At 44.8% G+C, this 20,225-nt stretch overlaps 1 protein-coding gene across 1 annotated transcript in view; it reads right to left on the bottom strand.

Moving 5' to 3' along the window:
- Nucleotides 1-17,669, bottom strand: part of SLC16A14 (solute carrier family 16 member 14) — a 33,886-nt gene extending 16,217 nt beyond the window's left edge. Inside the window, exons 1-3 of the mRNA XM_069578514.1 lie at nucleotides 17,216-17,669; nucleotides 8,518-8,789; nucleotides 2,514-2,657 (exon numbers count right to left, since the gene is read on the bottom strand). Of these exons, the coding sequence (XP_069434615.1) occupies nucleotides 2,514-2,657; nucleotides 8,518-8,776 (403 nt within the window). The 5' untranslated portion in view covers nucleotides 8,777-8,789; nucleotides 17,216-17,669. The remainder of the gene's footprint in view (nucleotides 1-2,513; nucleotides 2,658-8,517; nucleotides 8,790-17,215) is intronic.
- Nucleotides 17,670-20,225: the final 2,556 nt, after the last annotated feature.

Below are 20,225 nucleotides of genomic sequence, written 5' to 3' on the forward strand. Positions count from 1 at the left end.
GCGACTAACACTTTCACTTTGTACCCAGATAAGCCAGGAAGAAGAAGAGCAGGGGAGAATCAACCCCGTGGTTTTGAGTAAAAAGCTCGGATTGGAGGGAAAGTTTCTTCCAGGAGCCGAGTAAGAAAATGGAGCCCTTGAATGGGAGAGCTGAAGATGTTTGTCCAGACTCTCCTGGGTAAGTAAGATCACTCAAACAGATGTCAATTTTCTGCTCATTAGGAGGATATCCATGCAATTTTAATTGCCTAGATGTTAAAAAAACAAATACAAATAAATCTGCCTCAAATGCTTCTTGTAATGAAGGATGTCACCAAAGTCTCTTTCAAACATAAAGAGAGATGTACATACAGATATATAAATATGTTTATCACTGTACAGTGATAAACATGCTTACACACATACGTATCTCAATAACTTGCCTTTAAAATTTTTTAAATTAATTTAGTTTTGTTTTTGTTGTTTCAGTCACTCACTTTTTGCAGATCTTTGCATCTAACTTTTTTCTTTTCTATAAAATAGGGTCAATCAGTTTCAAAATGTCTCACTAATGACAGCCCACAGTATACAAGCTAGCTGATTTAGCTGGATTTTCCACTTAAATATAATTATATTTGGGGAGAAAGTGGATACATTTATTTTCAGAGACTTTCTTCAAGTGTTTCCTGTATAAAAAGTGGGTACAATAAAGTGTTTCAAGAAACACTTTCCTTTCACTGGTCTCCTGATCTTTCTCCTACTTCCTTGGATCCATAAATACTTGTTGAATAAATAAGTAAATGAATGAATATGGAGATTATCATTTGAGGATCAAAGGCAACTAATTGCAAGACATAAAATTCCATTTAAACGAAGAGTCTGAAACAAAGAGTCTGACCATAGGCATGTCTAAATGATGGGAATAAATTTCAAGTCTTAGTTTTTTCTTTTGGCCATGCTTGTATGATCTTAGCTCTCTGACCAGGGATTGAACCTGAGTCATGGCAGTGGAGGGCCAAGTTCTAACACTGGTAAACCCACTGGACCACCAGGTAACTCCCTCAAGTACCAGTTTTGGGGATCGATTCATAGTACATATGTCCAGACAACATGGATCAAGTTCCTAGGGGCTCCCATGTGTCTGCCCAGAGACCCCGGTGTGACTCTCTCAGTTTTAGCAGAAGTAAAATCCCTGTGCCAGCTCTATTCATTGGACTGTTATGGGGAAGTTTCTAAATCGCCTCAGGAAAAATATTTTGAATTGTTCTTTAAGAACTGTTGTCAAGTCCTTCACTTCAGATCAATGATTTCCAAACTAGGCTTCACAGCATACAGAAGTGCTTTTTACACCTAAAGCTGTATATGTGGACACATCACAGAGAACCAACTTGTCAGCTTATGTGGACAATTGGTTTTTATGTTCACCTTCTCCTGCTACCTTAAAGCATAAACTTAAGCTTATAACAAAAACATTGTATTATATATAATAGCAATTATATATTAGCTAACATTTGCTTAAGACTTTATTATGTGCCAAGCATTGTGCTAAGTGCTTCATACAGATCATTTCATATAACCTGTTCAACAATCCTGTAAGCCAAGCAGTCAATTATTCCATTTGCAGATAAAGAGACTGAGGCATACACAAGTTAAGTAATTTTCCCAAAGTCACACATATAAGTGGGGGGAAAAAAAAGCAAGGGTTCCAATTCTAACTTTGAACTCTTATGAAAACACCACCATCAAGGTGCCATTTATGATGATTATAGCTCTGTATTCAAAAAGGTCAGGCTGGATCCGGTTCACTGAAATACAATTCTTTGAGTAAGAAACTACTTATCCATGTGCATTCTGCTATCTGTTGATAGAAGAAATTATGGCTGGGAATACATTTTGCAAAATGGATATGCAAACTGTGCTGCCTGAGCTAATTTTTATGTATCTCCTGGGGACTGCCATTCTGCTCTGGATTTGATTCTTACAGTCTCTAAAGCTGTGTGAGTTTGGCTGCTATTTCATTATTTTGAACAGAGCCAAAGGAGAACGTGATTTTTCTCTGATTCACACTGGATTCTGCAGTTCTTAAATGAGAGAATGTTGTTAGTACGTGGGTTTTGTTACAAGAGAAGGACTAGCACTTAGAACCAGATATAGAAAATTTAATTAAATTCTATTAGGGAGGCCAAGTACAGCTGTTTGGTTGTTTCCTCAAGCTTCAGGCATATTTAATATCTTATATTAAAAGTATTACCTGGAGGATAGGATATGGATAGGGTGGGATGGAGACAAAGGGACTAAATATTTAATGGGTCTCTTTTCTCCACGATGAAATTCATTGCCCAAATGCTCAACAGAAACACATAAAGTCAAGTTTAGGAAAACCACTTATGGGGACTTTCCTGGAAGCCCAGTGGTCAAGACTCTGTGCGTCCAAAACAAGGAGTCTGGGTTCCACCCCTGGTTGGGAACCTAAGATTCCACATGGTATGTGGAGTGGCAAAAAAAAAAAAAAAAAAGAAATCCACAATGCTTACCAGCTGCCAGTCCAAAGGTAATAAAGAGATAATACACGTTCACGGCGTAGGCACTCAACACCCAGCCCAGCGAGTTCAGGAGCCCTCCGATGATGGCCGTCCGGCGGCACCCACAGGTGTTAATGAACAAGCCGATGAAAGGTCCTGTCACAGAACATTGAGAAAGGAACTGACTAGTGGAAAGTTATTACCAACCTAGACAACATATTAAAAAGCAGAGACATTACTTGCCAACAAAGGTCCCTCTAGTCAAGGCTATAGTTTTTCCAGTAGTCATGTATGGATGTGAGAGTTGGACCATAAATAAAGCCGAGCACTGAAGAATCGATGTTTTTGAACTGTGGTGTTGGAGAAGACTCTTGAGAATCCCTTGGACTGCAAGGAGATCCAACCAGACCATCCTAAAGGAGATCAGTCCTGAGTGTTCATTAGAAGGACTGATGCTGAAGCTGAAACTCCAATACTTTGGCCACCTGATGCGAAGAACTGACTCATTTGAAAAGACCCTGATGCTGGGAAAGGTTGAAGGCAGGAGGAGAAGGGGACAACAGAGGATGAGATGGTTGGATGGCATCACCAACTCAGTGGACATCAGTTTGAGTAAACTTCAGGAGTTGGTGATGGACAGGGAAGCCTGGCGTGCTACAGTCCCTGGGGTCGCAAAGAGTCAGACACGACTGAGCGACTGAACTGAACTGAACTGAGTGGCATTTTATTTTCATTTTCTTTTCTTAGGGAATCTTTATATGAAGACAAAACATTACTAGGGCTGTTAACTAAAACAAACCAAACCCCTCACCGTGCCCTTATGTGCAGAGGGCTTTTGGCACGCAAAGACAGGTTTCAATAATGTCCCCGAAGAACGCAAGGTTCTAGATTTTCAGGGAAGACAGACCTGAAATAAACAGACATGTTGATTCATTTTCTGGTCTACAACAGATCTTCCACTAGAGGTCCAGGGGCTCCACCGAGCCCATGTATACATTTGTTTATCAAGAACAAAGTTTTAAATGTTTTGAGTCAGTTGCCAACATTGAAAAATTAGGATTATTCATAAAAAATCCAGGGGCAACAGATCTTCCCATACGGCCCAAAGCAGCTGGCTCTGTATGGCAGGTGATCCTGTTTGGCTGTGTCACACCCCCTCCAGTTTGCCGCAGTCCCCACCCAAATGTTAGTCTCTTATTTGGCCTCCTGGTCTCACGTACATTGCTTGTTTGGCTTCCGTACATATTTGAGTTTTTTCTCCAGACTTTAAGGGAGTATGGAAGGGGGCTCTCGGGACGTCCATGCTTCAGGCGAGGCACCTGTAGCCTGTTTTCATGAGGACATCTAGATGCAAACCAAGCCGGAAAGAGCTTCTCATGACTTCACATACTTCAGGCTCTGCTGACTCTCAGTTCCAATGCGGCCCATCAGGCTATGCATTTAGGACACTGTGTGGAGATTCAGGAATATACTTTGCTCTATTTTTTTTGGTCAACCCTCTTTTCTTCCTGCCTTTCTGGCAACTTGTCTTGGGATAAGAGATTCCTTCTTCAAACAGCAATCTATATTTTAGTAATACCATTTGAGGCTGTACTCAACATTCAGTGTTGCTGTTGTTGTTCAGCCGCTAAGTCGGGTCTGATTTTGCGACCTCATGGACTGCAGCACACCAGGCTCCTCTGTCCTTCACTATCTCCTGGAGTTTGCTCAAATTCGTATCTACTCAGTCAGTGAAGCTATTTAACCATCTCATCCTCTGCCTCCCTCTTCTCCTTTTGCCCTCAGTCTTTTCCAGCATCAGGGTGTTTTCCAACGAGTGGGCTCTTCACAACAGGTGGTCAAAGTATTGGAGCATTCAGTAAGATTATCCATTTTATTTATTTTTTTGACTGTGCTGTGGGGAATGTGGGATCTTAATTCCCCAACCAGGGGTGGAACACAAGTCCCCTGCATTGGAAGGGTGTAGTTTTTACCGCAGGACTACCAGGGACGTCCAAGATCATGCATTTTAAACATCATCTTAGGGAATTCCTTGGCAGTCAGTGGTTAGGACTCAGAACTCTCATTGCACTAAGATCCCTCAAATTGTGCAGTGTCGCCAAAAAAAATAAAAAAGATGTCACATTTTTTGATCATTATTACTTTATGTAGTTATGAAACCCTGTGTTCAGGTGGGACTATTTCAGGTTAAAAATTTACTAAGCTGGGACTTCCTGGTGATCCAGCAGTTCAAGAATCAGCCTTGCAATGCAGGGGACGTGGGTTCAGTCCCTGGTCAGGGAACTAAGATCTCACATGCCGTGGAGCAATGAAGCCCACGCAACTCCTGAGCTTGTGTGCTACAACTAGAGAGTCTGTGCGCTGAGATGGAAGACCTCATATGACACAAGGAAGACCTCAAGCGCTGCAACTAATACTCGACACAGCCAAATAAAACAAAGGATGAATTTACTTAATTTCCCATGCGCGAGTCACTGCCCAAGAGAGTGCTTTCAACTCTGTGACACAATCCATGGAATTTTTAAATTTAAAAGCAGTAACTCAATGTCCTTACAAGGATGAGAAAGAGAAAACAATTTATACTTATTCACTTCAAATATATTTTTGGTTCTCGTTCAATGTCATGGCAGGCAGGATGGTAGAGTGGGCACCATTTTGGATTCCAATGGATCCCATTTGAAGCCTGTCCCTCACTTACTGGTTACAAGTTAACTTCAGTAATGTAATGTCTCTGAGTGTTGCATGTTCTCCTCTGTGAGATGAAGATGAGGGTCTGGCCCCCAGGCTTGCCAGAGAATCGAATGAGATCACGTACATCATATACACTTGGCATGTGCATGAGTTCATGCATGCTAATTAGCTTCAGTCGTGTCCAGCTCTTTACAACACTGTGGGCTGTAGCCCACCAAACTCCTCTGTCCGTGGAATTTTCCAGGCAAGTATACTGGAGGGGGTTGCCATACCCTTCTCCAGGGGAGCTTGCCGACCCAGGGATTGAACCCACCTCTCTTACATCTCCTGCATTGACAGGCATGTTCTTTACCACTAGCACCACCTGGGAAGCCCACACTTGGTGTGTAATAAGTGCTAAATAAAGGAGAGCTGTTTTTGCTGACTTCTGCCTTGGAAAAGCACTCAACATATCTGCTGCCACCTGTATCAGGCACCTTAGATAATGAATAGCAATTTAGGGTCATGATAGAATAAAAGACCTTTCATTTATATAACTATGAGCCTTGCTGTGCTATAATTTCTGAGCACAAGATAAAAGATGTTTATCTGGCAGGTACCTTTCCTGAAGAAAGGTTATTCTACTGTCGGAAGCTCCACTGTCTGGAATTCAAGGACTCTCAGAATTCAGAATCCACGGTTACCTCCCAATTAAAGGTGACAATCACATTTCATCACCACTGTTGAGTTAGGTGTTGTGATTTGGGGATCATCTTCAGGAAAGTGAAAGTGAAAGTAGCTTAGTTGTGTCTGACTCTTTGTGACCCCCATGGGCTATACAGTCCATGGAACTCTCCAGGCCAGAATACTGGAGTGGGTAGCCTTTCCCTTCTCCATGGGATCTTCCCAACCTAGGGATTGGACCTGGGTCTCCCGCACTGCGGACAGATTCTTTATGAGCTGAACCACAGGGAAGCCCAAGAATACTGGAGTGGGTGGCCTATCCTTTCTCCAGGGGATCTTCCCGACCCAGGAATCAAGCCAGGGTCTCATTGCAGGCAGATTCTTTACCAACTGAGCTATGAGGGAAGCCCAAGAACCACATCCAAAAACTTTAGGAATGATTTTCATTGTTTACGCCTGTGGAACTTGTGAAACATGAATTAATACCAAAGACAATCTTACTGGATGGCTAGGAAAATTGGGACAAATATCCTGGCCTTTGGCTGAATTTTCTTTTTTGTTGTACACACACACTTCCTAGTTTGAATCTGAAAGTATTTTGTTCTACCCTCTAAATGTTCATTTTTAAAAAGGTAAGAAAATGGATTTAAGTATTTCAGAAGACTAGTTTTCCTTTACTTACTCATTGAAAAGGTAAAATTATATCCAACATGAAAGTGTTATTCACTCAGTCATGTCTGACTCTTTGCAACCCCCTGGACTGTAGCCCGCCAGGCTCCTCTGTCCATGGAATTCTCCAGGCAAGAATACTGGAGTGGGTTGCCATGCCCTCTTGCAGGGGATCTTCCCAACCCAGGGATCCAACCAGGGTCTCCTTCATTGCAGGCAGATTCTTTACCATCTGAGCCACTAGGGAAGCCCATACCCAACATAAAACTAGCAACTCCCTGCACTAAGATTAACCTACTTGCACTTCTTATATGAGGCAACAGTCCTGATTTGAACAAGGCCACGGCAGGGTTGAAGGAGTCAGTTAATTACAGTTACAGGCAAAAATGATTTATCAACAATTCACTCACACACATAATGGTGCCCTTATTTAATTTTAGAACTAGATCAGTAACCATTCCCTGTGATAAACACATACCCCCTGCACACATCTAGAGAAATAACACTCTGTCCTTGTTTTCTGTCATTAGCACGGTCACCGGTATTATCCAAAAACAAACTGGCTGAATACCAGCCAAGATCAACAAATCTCTGAATTGAATTCAAGCAATTAATTACCAATGTGGAAATCACTGACAAGGCACAGACTCTTGTCAAACACACATATGCCTGTCATACACATACTTTCACAAAACCAGGAAGATATTTGAGGCCATTTATGTTTTCCCTGGAGAAGGGCAGGGCAGTATTCTCCAGTATTTTTGCCTGGAGAATCCCATGGACAGAGGAGCCTGACGGGCTACAATCCATGAGCTCACAAAGACTGAGTGACTAACCACTTTCACTTTTTTTCAGCTTTCTGATTTACTATCTCCAACTAGGTAAGAATTGCTTTCATAGACTGCTGGGTGGTTAGCTTAAACAACAAAATACAAGAATATGTTATTATTCCTTCCTGTTAGCTGTATCTATAACCTTTCTAAAAACAGTTTAATAGATTTTTCAACCACATGGGATCAATATTCCAAATTTAAAACACCAGGGCTCTGAAATAAGATGGCTATTTACTTTTACTGTGTTTTCTCTAAGTTTTTTATGTTTTAAAAATATTGATAAGTGTTTAAAAACAGATTTGTAATGGTAATGATTTATAATAGTTAAGAAAACAGGGGCAAAATTTTTAATGATCATTTTTTTAAATGCTCAAAATGTTTCAGTTCAGTTCAGTTCAGTCGCTCAGTCATGTCTGACTCTTTGTGACCCCATGAATTGCAGCACACCAGGCCTCCCTGTCCATCACCAACTCCCAGAGTTCACTCAAACTCATGTCCATTGAGTCAGTGATGCCATCCAGCCATCTCATCCTCTGTCATCCCCTTTTCCTCCGGCCCCCAATCCCTCCCAGCATTGGAGTCTTTTCCAATGAGTCAACTCTTCGCATGAGGTGGCCAAAGTATTGGAGTTTCAGCTTTATCATCATTCCTTCCAAAGAACACCCAAGGCTGATCTCCTTTGGACTGGTTGGATCTCCTTGCAGTCCAAGAGACTCTCAAGAGTGTTCTCCGACACCAATGTTTACAGTACTCAAATAGGAGTATCACACAAAAGAACAAATATTATCAGATTCTATTTATTCAAGGTACTTAGAGTAAACAAATTCATAGAGACATAAAACAGAATGGTAGTGGCCAGAGACAGGGGGCTGAGAGGAGAGGTGGCAATGGGGAGTTATGGCTTAATTGGTAGGATTTCAGTTTAGGAAGATGAGAAAAGTTCTGGAGATGGATGGTGGTGATGAATGTACTCAATGGTATTGAACTGTATACCTAAAAATGGTTAAAAGGGTAAATTTCATGTTACGTATATGTGACCACAATGAAAACAAGAGTAACATCCACTAACATCTAATCCCTGGTACTTCAACTACAGAAAGCATGACTTACAGCAAGGGACTGTCATACTATAACTGACAACAGGTCACGCGTGAACATACCCACAATCAAGGTGACGCCCATGCTGAGGGAGCTGACCCATGCCGTCAGGCCGCGGCTCTGATGGAATTCTTCAAGCCACTCCACGTTGAGGACGCCCAGGGCCATCTGGGAGCCCATGATGAGGATGTGCACAAAGAAAGAGGACAAGACCATCATCCAGGCCCAGCCGCCATCAATATCTGGGTGGGGTTTCAGTGTCTTCTTATCTTTGGGGTCATCTTCAAAATCATACCCAATGTCTTCATGACTTGTATACATTTTCCAAGATGTTCTGAAATACATAAGGACAAATAATTTCATGGAACATCAGAACAAAAAATATCTCCTTCTTTGGACAGCACTACCTCTCCATCAAAACCAAAGTCACCCCACCGTCACACTGGATCTTTATTCTTCGTCATTATGTAGATTTGGGAACACGCCTTGCTTTTTCACAAGACCAAGTGCTTTTATGAAACCTGTTTCATCTTTACAGTCATCCTGTATATAAGTACTATGATGGTTATTTCAAAGAAATGAAAATCGACTCAGAGAAGTTAGGCAACTTTCCCAAGTTCTCAAGGCCAGTAGATAGTATGGCTCGACAGGAACCTGGGAATTGAACCCAGCTATTCCTGATTCCAAAGCCCAAGCCTTGTATCCCTTACTGAGGTGGAAACTGACAGATAATAGAGGTGTCAGAGAAGTAAGGCGCTTGGCCTTAGGCAGAGTAGCTCGGTCCTGTGCAGGCTCCTGGCAGAGGATATTGTTCTTAGTTTTGTGGGTCCAAGTGTTCAATTTGTTCAGTACAGCTACAGGGGGTTGGTCTCAGGATGACTGACTCATATGAACCCAACTCAGGGGAGACTGGTAAAGAAGAAGCTAATTTGTTATCTGACAACGGGAGATAGAGTTTTCTAATAATGGTGATGCTATGTCTGACATACAAGACTTACTTTTATCCCCTCTGTCCACCCCATTCTGAGCATTTACCTGGGAAGCTAGAAAACTGATAAGACAATAGGAAATCAGACTAAAGAAATTTGGACACTACAGTGATGTTCAGGTTACCGGAAAGCCAGGGGCTATATCTTGAAGCGGAGAAGGCAATGGCACCCCATTCCAGTACTCTTGCCCAGAAAATCCCATGGACAAAGGAGCCTGGTGGGCTACAGTCCATGGGGTCGTGAAGCATCGGATACAACTTCACTTTCACTTTTCACTTTCATGCACTGGAGAAGGAAATGGCAACCCACTCCAGTGTTCCTGCCTGGAGAATCCCAGGGACGGCGGAGCCTGGTGGGCTGCCTTCTATGGGATTGCACAGAGTCGGACACAACTTAGCAGCAGCAGCAAGCAGATCTTGAAGACCCTTATGTGTCAAAAAAGGATCTTGGAGTTTATCTTTACAAAATGAACAGTTGGCAGCTGCATTTGCACAAGGAAGAGATAAAATGGGATATGTGCTTTGCATAGACCTATCTCTCAAGTTGTTCGATCAAGGGGATGGAGGTTGGATGGAGCTAGAGGGGAGATGATACCAGGTCAGGGAAGGTCTCTGGTTTTATCTTGTAGGATGAGATTGAAGTATGTGCATAGGAACTGAGAATAAAGAAAAAAATAGAGATAGAGATAAAGACAGAGACAGGCATAGATGCATGCGTGCTAAGTTACTTCAGTCATGTCTGACTCTCTGTGACCCCATGGACCGTAGTCTGCCAGGCTCCTCTGTCCATGGGATTCTCCAGGAAAGAATACTGGAGTGGACCGCCACGCCCTTCCCCGAGGGGATCTTCCCAACTCAAGGATCAAACCCAAGTATTTTGTGACTTCTACACTGCACGCAAATTCTTTACCCACTGAGCCACTTGGGAAGCCCAGAAAGACAGAGAATGACTAATCCCAGAGGTCATGGGACAGAGTTAGTCTTGATCAGGAAGGGTGACCAATCCTCTAAGACTGGAGGAAGCAGCAGGTAGATAGAGATAAGATGGTAAGCATGGGATGGAAAGTTATGCTTATTAGTGTAATTTCTTTGGTGAAGTCCAGGGAAGCTAGCTCATTGGTTGAGAACGAGGAGGATGGTGGCTATGTTGGGGCCTCAGTGTTCAGGACAATGAAACAAACTACTGTCTACAACAAGTGGAAATGATTGTTGGGCAGCTGAGCCCTACCAGGCAGTGAAGCACCATGGACAGAGCAGAGGCCCCAGAAACCACCAACGAGGACAAAAAAAGCAAGAACAAAGGACTAAAAGTTGGTCTGCTCTTTTGTCATCACTGTTGTGCCAGTAATTCTAGATGTCACTGACAAAATACCCTTCCCTGAAAAAATCCTTTGTTGGTCAAAGTTTCAAACACTGATGTTTTCATATTATGTCTGTAAGCATCGCATCAGCATCATTTTCTAAACACTGTGCCCTACACGGAAGTTATTTCAGACAACTAATGGTGATATTTTGGCTTCGGCTACCTGATGAGAAGAACTGGCTCACTGGAAAAGACCCAGATGCTGGGCAAGATTGAGAGCAGGAAGAGAAGGGGATGACAGAGGATGAGATGGCTGGATGGCATGACCAACTCAATGGACATGAGTTTGAGCAAGCTCCGGGAGTTGGTGATGGACCGGGAAGCCTGGCGTGCTGCAGTCCATGGGGTCACAAAGAGTTGGACACGACTGAGCGACTGAACTGAACTGACACGTATAGGGCCCCAGCTGCACATACCTGGCTTTTTCTCTTTACTGTCTATTTCTTTTTAAAAAATCTTTTTATTGAAGTATAGTTGATTTACAATAGCATGTCAGGAGTACAGCACAGCAATTCAGTTTCCTTTATAGGTTATTATATAATATTGAATGTAGTTTCCTGTGCTACGCAGTAGGTCCTTATTGATTATCTATTTTATTTACAGTAGTGTGTATATGTTAATTCCAAACTCTTAATTTATCCCTCCCTCTGACCTTTCCTCTTTGGTAACCATAAGTTTGTTTTCTAAGTGTGAATCTGTTTCTGTTTGTGAATAAGTTCATTTGTTTCATTTTTTAGATTCCACATGAGTGATAGCATATGATATTTGTGTTTTCCTATCTGACATAATTCACTCAGTATGACAATCTCTAGATCCACCCATGTTACTGCAAATGGCATTATTTTTTTTAATGGCTGGATATTATTCTATTGTATATATGTACCACATTTTCTTTATCCATTCCTCTGTTGATGGACATTTTGGCTTCTTCTACATTTTGGCTATGGTAAACAGTGCTGCAGTGAAAATTCGGGTGTATGTATCTTTTTGAATTATGGTTTTCTCCAGATACATGCCCATGAGTGGAACTGCTAGATCATATGGCAACTCTATTTTTAGGTTTTAAAGGAAGCTCCACACTGTTTTCTATAGTGGCTACACAAATTTACATTTCTACCAAGAGTGTAGGAGGGTTCCCTTTTTCTCCACATCCTCTCCAGCATTTATTATTTGTAGACTTCTTGACGGTGGCTATTCTGACCACTGAAATTTCAATTTGCATTGAACATCTTTTCTTGTGTCTTTTGACCATCTGTATGCACATATCTGTTTTGACAGTAAGAGTTTCTAAGAATTTAGAACTGCTGACACTCACCTCAGCTCAGCTGGGATCTGCAGTGCCTGCAATGTTACACATCACTGCCTTTAGCAGGACATTTGAGATGGACCCTGACATCACATGATGGTGGAGATGAAGAGCAGGATGCCAGCTACTTGACTTTTGCCCTCCACATGCCCACCTGCAGTCTTTATTTTTGTTTAAAATTTAAAAGAGCGAAACAGCATGCAAGACTGCAAGGTGAAAAACTCGGGTTTGGAAAGCAGTCAATGCAAGAAATGTTTTACTCAGTTTGAATAATGTCTTTAAAATGCAAATGCATTCTTTGTTTCAGGTAATTATATTAAAACCAAAGAGCAAATCCGAAAAACATTATTACTGACCATGACATGTGATTATTATTGAAAATCCTTTAGTTGCAGTGGAGGAAGGTGATGTAAAAAAAATGGTCCCAAATGCACTAGGAACACCTCCAACTGGGGGGCTTTTCTGTGCATGGACGAGAGGACAGAGAAGCAGATGTGGCAAAGCACAGCCTCCTTTAGGGAAGCACCCTGTGCCGTGTGCACAGCCTCTGTTTGGACACTCCTGAGCGAAGAATTGTTTTTACCTTTTTGAAGGCTATGTGACCTGCAGAACTTAAAATCCTTACTCTCTGACCCTTTATAGGAAAAGTTCACTAATCCCCAGACTAAGAGTTTGTTGGGAGGAAACAGGCACTAAAGGATCAAAGATGCTAGTGGAAGAGCAATTTAAAGGATCTATCCTGGGGCTCATCGTGACTCTTCCTTTCTCTCGTACTCATTATTTTTATCTGTTGGGCTTCCCTGGTGGCTCAGACAGTAAAGCGTCTACCTGCAATGCAGGAGACCCAGGTTCGATCCCCTGGAGAAGGAAATGGCAACCTACTCCAGTACTCTTGCCTGGGAAACTCTACAGACAGAGAGCCTGGCAGCCTACAGTCCATGGTGTTTCAAAGAGTTGGACACCACCGAGCAATTAACACAGCTTGACTCTTCCTTTCATATTCATTGTTTTTATCTTTTAGATGATTCTATCTCTTAAACAGCTAGGCAGTTCTCAGCCACTGCACTTTCTGCCCACGCTGCTGCTCTCTGCTGGGTTCTTCCCCTCATCTCTCGTTTACCCAGGCTGCTGGGAGCGATAAAATGCTATCTTACTGTGTAACTTCCCCACCCCGTCAGGTTATCTTGAGGATCAAGTTCAAACTGCCCTGTCTGCCCCCAGGTTCTCCTCTTGCGTTATCTGCCACTCTGCCAGCTCCCTCCTCCCGTTCTTCACCTTTGCCCTCTACTTGCCAGGCTGGTGGAAGCACCTGCAGCTCCCTGAACCTGGCACAGCCTTGCGAGGTTTTGTGCATGACGTTTTCTTCTTTCGGGTACTCTCTTCTCTCCTTCTAATCTCCTGCTCCTCTTCTGCTCATCCTTCAAGGTTTAACTGAATTCTAATAGTGAAACTTTGAAAGAATGAGGAAAAAAAAAATCTTACAAATATCTCTAATATCCAACATTACAGTAAGTGTTAAATCAGTCACTTATGCCATAGCTATGCAATGCCAGTGCACCATCAAAAATAAAACTACACAGGCTCTTTGAAGACATATAAAGGTCACACTAAGGTGTGAATTATACTTGGGGGGGGGTCACAAAATGGGGTGCATGAAATAACTCCTTTTTGGTTGTTTTAAAAAATATGTTATCCGTGGGGGAGGGGGGGAAACAGACTGGAGTGAAACAAACCTGTTGATGGAGATTATTCTTTGAATGATGGTCTTTCAAGTAATTTCTCTCTTTATTTAAATTTTTGGGTAAAGTTCTAAATAAATATATATCAAGGAGATCAAACCAGTCAATCCAAAAGGAAATCAGCCTTGAATATTCATTGGAAGAACTCATGCTGAAGCTCCAATACTTTAGCCATCTGATGCAAAGACCTTGATGCTGGGAAAAATTGAGGGCAGGAGGAGAAGGGGGCGACAGAGGATGTGATGACTGGATGGCATCACCGACTCAATGGACATGTGTTTGAGCAAGCTCCGGGAGATGGGAAGGACAGAGAAGCCTGGTGTGCTGCAGTCCATGGGGTGGCAAAGAGACGGGCACAACTCAGTGACTGAATAACAAACTTTATTATAAGAAAATAAAGTTCCCTCTATCTTTTAAACATCTGCTGGTTCAGCTTCTTCCCTCCAGTAGACTGGTGGCAATTCAGAGCCCTTTCCCTTGGGAAGACTATTCTGCGCTGGGCTGTAGACTTGTGTGTGTACTTCCCCAACACCCTCATCTCCCACCATGAGAGGACAGTCTGCCTAATGATAGAAAGGGAAGTATAAAATGTAACCCATTCTAGGCTCACCTACAATAGAAGCCCTGCCTGGCACATTAGGGCCTGGCACTGAAGAAGCTGAAGGAAGGAGATGGGAAGATTAGGGGCCAATAGTCAACTTCCCACCTTCCCTAAAGTGAGTTCATTACCAGTGAAAGAGAAACTATTTATGGGGTAAATGAAGTAACACACGCAGGCTATGACATGGAAGTCAGCTACATATTTACCTGGTAACAGGCAGAAATGAAAATAATTCAGAGCCTGCGGAGTGTTTCAGAGATGAAAAGGAAATGAAACTTTCCACACTGCTGTTAGGGGAGTAAGTTTTATAAGCAAGTCATCGATTTTTAATTTGAATATTGTGATGTTGTTGTTTGGTCCAACTCTGTGCTCCCATGGGCTGCAGCATGCCAGGCTTCCCTGTCTTTCACTATCTCCCAGAGTTGGCTCAAACTCATGTCCCTTGAATCAGTGATGCCATCCAACCATCTCCCTTCTCCTCCTGCCCTCAATCTTTCCCAGCATCAGGGTCGATTATGTTGGCATGTAAGGAGTTCACTATAAATGAGAAGTGAAAGGGAAAGCTCCAAAATAAAATATAAAATACAGTCTTCCCCAGAGGTGGACAGCTATGCTGGTAGCAGGTTCATCATTAGATATAGGTGTGTAGTGGGCCCCTCTGTAATCTGGCTTTATCAATATTTGCACTCTAGACCTGGTATGCACTGGAAATATCCAGCCTTTGGAGGGTGCACTTGAGGTCAACAGGCTAAAGAGCCTGGAGCAGCTGAGCTAGTGCGGAGACCACAGCACACTAGAAACGACAGTCGGGTACATTACTTTGCCAACAAAGGTCCGTCTAGTCAAGGCTATGGTTTTCCCAGTGGTCATGTTTGGATGTGAAAGTTGGACTGTAAGGAAAGCTGAGCGCCGAAGAATTGATGATTTTGAACTGTGGTGTTGGAGAAGACTCTTGAGAGTCCCTTGGACTGCAAGGAGATCCAACCAGTCCATTCCAAAGGAGATCAGTCCTGGGTGTGCTTTGGAAGGACTGATGCTAAAGCTGAAACTCCAATACTTTAGCCACCTCATGCGAAGAGTTGACTCATTGGAAAAGACCCTGATGCTGGGAGGGATTGGGGGCAGGAGGAGAAGGGGATGACAGAGGATGAGATGGCTGGATGGCATCACCGCCTCCATGGACAAGAGTTTGGGTGAACTCTGGGAGTTGGTGATGGACAGGGAGGCCTGGAGTGCTGCGATTCATGGGGCCGCAAAGAGTCAGACACGACTGAGCGGCTGAACTGAACTGAACACATAAATTAGAGGGAACTGAACACCTGAGTGCCTCCTATGGCCAGGGATTGTGCTTGGTGGCTTCTCCACCACGATTCTGTCCAGTTGATACTAATGTTCCATTTCACAGATAAGGAAATCAAGGCTACTTGTAGAACGGGGGCCATGCAGCTTTGAGAGGCTAAACTACCAGGTGCATGCATGCGCGCTAAGTTGCTTCAGTCATGTCCAACTCTGCGACCCTATGGACGGTAGCCCACCAGGCTCCTCTGTCCATGGGATTCTCCAGGCAGGGAAACTAGAATGGGTTGCCATGCCCTCCTCCAGGGGATCTTCCCAACACAGGGATCGAACCCACCTCTCTTAAGTCTACCTGCATTGGCAAGTGGGTTCTTTACTACTGGCACCACCTGCGTGGTAAGCCAAATTTGGACCCGGGTCTGAGGGATTCCAAAGCCTATTTTACCCACCATCACTAGCGAATGGAGAATAACTAACTGACTGACCGTCTCATACACATACACATACACATCACAGGCAAAGCGAAAAGGAACCTTTCCAGTGTCCAATAATAACCCTCACTCATCCTTGCTAATGAGCCTAGATCAGCTTTTCCGTGGAAAGAAAACGGCTTAATTGTTAAGCAGAGTTGAGCTCCGAAAACGCCGTCCGAGGCCTCAGTGGCATCCGGCCCCGACAAAGCTGCCCCCGGCCCCTCGCCTCATTTCTGTCTCCCCTTCCCTTCCTGAGGGGCCTCGATCAGAACCGCTCTGAGCGACCCGAATCTCACGCCAGGGGCTGGACCCCCGCGGTCCGGCCTCCCCGCTGCCTGCCTCCCCCGATCGCCGCCCTCTTCGGGAGGGACTCTCCGTGCTCCGCCTTCCCCAGCACCTCAAGACCCCCTCACCCCCCTCTCCATCCCGTGTCTCCCCACACGCTGGGAGCCCGCCAGCTCCGCTGGGAAGCGGGGCCGATCGCAATCCCTGCAGCCTGCCCCAGGAGTCCTCCCGCAACCCCGAAAGTCCTCTGACCCGGGTTCCCCTGCCCCCTCCTCCCCGCGCCCCATCACTTGTAGTTCGAGTCCCTAAAGGGGGTCGGGAGAGGAGGCTGGGCGCGGGGCCGAGGGCGCCTCCGGGGTCGGGTGGGAGTGCGGAGGGGAGCCGTGCGCCCTGGACGACGGGCGCGGGGCCCTGGCCACGGTGGGAGCGACGCGCGTCCCCACGCTCCGCCCCGGCCCGGCGCTAGCCCGCCCGCCCCGAGGTGACCTCAGCCGCGGCTCCCGAGCCCCCAGGCGGGCGGCCTGAGCTGGACTACCGCGCCTCTGCGCAGCCCTGCCCTCGATCGCCCGAAGTCCCTTCCCCGATCCGGCCCGGGGGCCCGCGCCGCTGCTTCCCGGGCGTCTCGGGGCGCAGCGGCCACCGCAGTCCAAGATGCCCCCGGCGCCTCTCCATCCCGGGCCCGCGGCGCAGCGCGGCCCGGCATACTCACCGCCCACAGCCCGCCGGGCGGCGGCCTCACTCGGCTCCCGGCCCTGATCTCCTAACTCGCTGCCTTCCTCGGAGCCCCCGGAGCGGTTGGGCGGAGAGATTTGTGGCGATGTCGCGGATCATCCCGGAGCTCCCTGCGCCCGCGGCTCGGCGCTCCGCCTGGCTCGGCGCGCAGTGCGGGCTCCCGGAGCCTCTGCTTCTCGCTGCCCGGCCAGCTCCGTCTTGGGGAGCTTGGAGATAGAGACCTCAGTCCATGTGGCTTTAAAAAAAAAGGGGGTGGGGTGCGTTTGGAGGTGCCCGAACCTAACCTGAGCTTCCTTCCAATCCGTGCAATTTCAAATCTCCACGCTTGTTCATTCCCATACCGGCTAATTCTGGTTTGGCAGGAAAAAAAAAAAAATGCAGTCACCTCACGTGCACACTCTTGTGGCGGGTTGTAGTTTTCAGCTTTGACTGAGGTTTTCAAATGCTCTCGGCACGTTTATAACTGGAGGAAAGGACCTGAAACCTAACATGCAGGTGGGAATAGAAAGACCTTCTTTATTTCTCTGAGATAGGAGAGAAGTGATGGGGGAAGAAAAAAAAAGAAAATCCTCACTAAAGGCTGGGCCACATAATATAGCAGCTTGTAGGTGGAAGAGTCAGGCAGGCCCTGCAGTGTTCGCGACCAAAGCCTGCGTGGTGGGTTCCCTTGTGGCTCAGCTGGTTAAGAATCCGCCTGCAATGTGGGAGACCTGGGTTTGATCCCTGGGTTGGGAAGATCCCCTGAAGAAGGGAAAGGCAACCCATTCCAGTATTCTGGCTTGGAGAATTCCGTGGACAGAGGAGCCTGGCGGGCTACATTCCATGCGATCACAAAGAGTCAGATGGGACTGAGAGACTTTCGCTCACCTCACTTCATCCTGCGTGGTACCTCTCCTTGTCCTCTTTCCAGTATCTGACCATTGTCTGGTTCCTCCATTCGTGCGCACCATGGATTTCATTTCCACCTGTACCTGCTTTGTTCCTAACAGGGTACCCAACTCAATGCTTTGCCCAGGGAGAGTTTTCAGTATTTGTTGAGTGAATGTGTGAATAAATGAAACCAGTGCTATTTTACTTCACTGGACACGCTCTGTTCTCTATTGCTGTTCTAATAGAGCATCACCATCTTCGTGACTGAAAGCAGTAGCTTACTATTTCATAATTCTGGGGGTCAGAAGTCTGAAAGGGATCTTCGCTAAAATCAAGGAGCTGGCAGGTTTGTGTTCCTCCTGGCAGCCCTAGGGGAGAACTCAGACTTCTGGAGTCGGCCCACATTCCCTGGATCCCGGCCACTTCTTCTGTCTTCAAAGCCAGAAATGGCTGCATCATTCTGTACCTTTCTACACAGTCGCAGCTCCCACAGGCTCTTCTGTTCTGCTCTTCCACATTTAAGGGCTCTTGGGATTACATTAGGCCTACCCGGGGTAACTGGGTTATTGGATAATCCAAACAATCTCCCCATTTTAAGGTCAGCTGATTAACATTCTTAATGACACCTACAACCTTAATTCCCCTTTGCTCTTTAAGGTAACATATTTACAGGGTCCAGAGTTTATGATGTGGATATCTTTGAAAGTGAAAGTGTTAGTGGCTCAGTTTTGTCCGACCCTTTGTGACCCTATGGAACTGCAGCCTGCCAGGCCCCTCTGTCCATGAGATTCTCCAGGCAAGAATACTGGAGTGGGTTGCCATTCCCTTCTCTAGGGATCTTCCTGACCCGGGGATCGAACTCAGGTCTCCCTCATTGCAGGCAGATTCTTTACCATCTGAGCCACCAGGGAACCCAGTGGACATCTTTGAGGGACTATAATTCTACTTATCATAAATTTCCATCTTTCTTCCTAGTTCCTTGTTTTTTTTGCAAAACAAAAATATTCACATTGCTCCTTCTTATATCAAGCCTTGATTAAAAATAATTGAGAACATTACAAGAAATTGTGGTTAAGTGAGAACATTTTGATGAGGTACCAGGCTTATGTGGTTCATATGTTTTCCTTTTGCTGATCAGAACATGAGCAAATGGATAATATTCTTGTGGGCTGACCTTCTCAGATACCATTCATTTCAACCTGGCTTTTGACAGCAAGTCAAGATAGAGTTTCTGGCAAATACCTCAAGTGTAGATGATCCATCTTGTTTGGAAAGAGCTATGTAAGATTTTTTTTTTCTCTGTAAGACTAAGTCTTTTTTTATCCCTCTGAAATATTTTAGATTTATTGAGGTATAATTCATGTAGCGTGAACTATATATATTTAAATGTACAACTTGATGAGTTTTAGCATAAGTCTGTGGAACCATCAGCTCAATCAAATAACTCCAAAATTTTTCTGTGCCCTTTGAAAGCCAGCCACCTCACCCCCCCCCCCCCCCCACAATCCCAGGCAAACTCTCATCTGCTGTCTGAGAAACTTCTCCTCTGGACCATGGGTATTTTGCATCCAGAATACCCAAAAAAAGCTTTTCTTTTTTTCCCCTTCCAGCTTTATTGAGGTATAATTGACAAATAAATTATATATACTTAGAGTGTACAACGTGATGATTTGATACACATATATACTGTGAAATGACTGTCACATCACAATCAAGTCAATAAAACCATCTGTCACCTCATGTGTCAGGTTTTTTTTTTATTTTTTGGTGGTGGTGAGAACGCTTTGTCTACTCTCTCAGCAGATTTCATGCATACATTTAGTGAAAGTGTTAGTTGCTCAGTCTTGTCTGACCCTTTGCATCCCCATGGACTGTAGCCCACCAAGCTTCTCTGTCCATGAATTTCTCCAGTCAAGAATACTGGAGTGGGTTGCCATTCCCTTCTCCAGGGATCTTCCTGACCCAGGGATCAAACCCAGGTCTCCCTCATTGCAGGCAGATTCTTTACCATCTGAGCCACCAGGGAAGCCCTAAGCATACATTACCATATTGTTAACTATAGTCACCGTGCTGCACCATAGATTTCTCACCAACATTTCCACATTTCTCTCACCCAC

Source organism: Ovis canadensis, chromosome 2, assembly GCF_042477335.2.
Source record: "Ovis canadensis isolate MfBH-ARS-UI-01 breed Bighorn chromosome 2, ARS-UI_OviCan_v2, whole genome shotgun sequence".
NCBI lineage: Eukaryota > Metazoa > Chordata > Mammalia > Artiodactyla > Bovidae > Ovis > Ovis canadensis.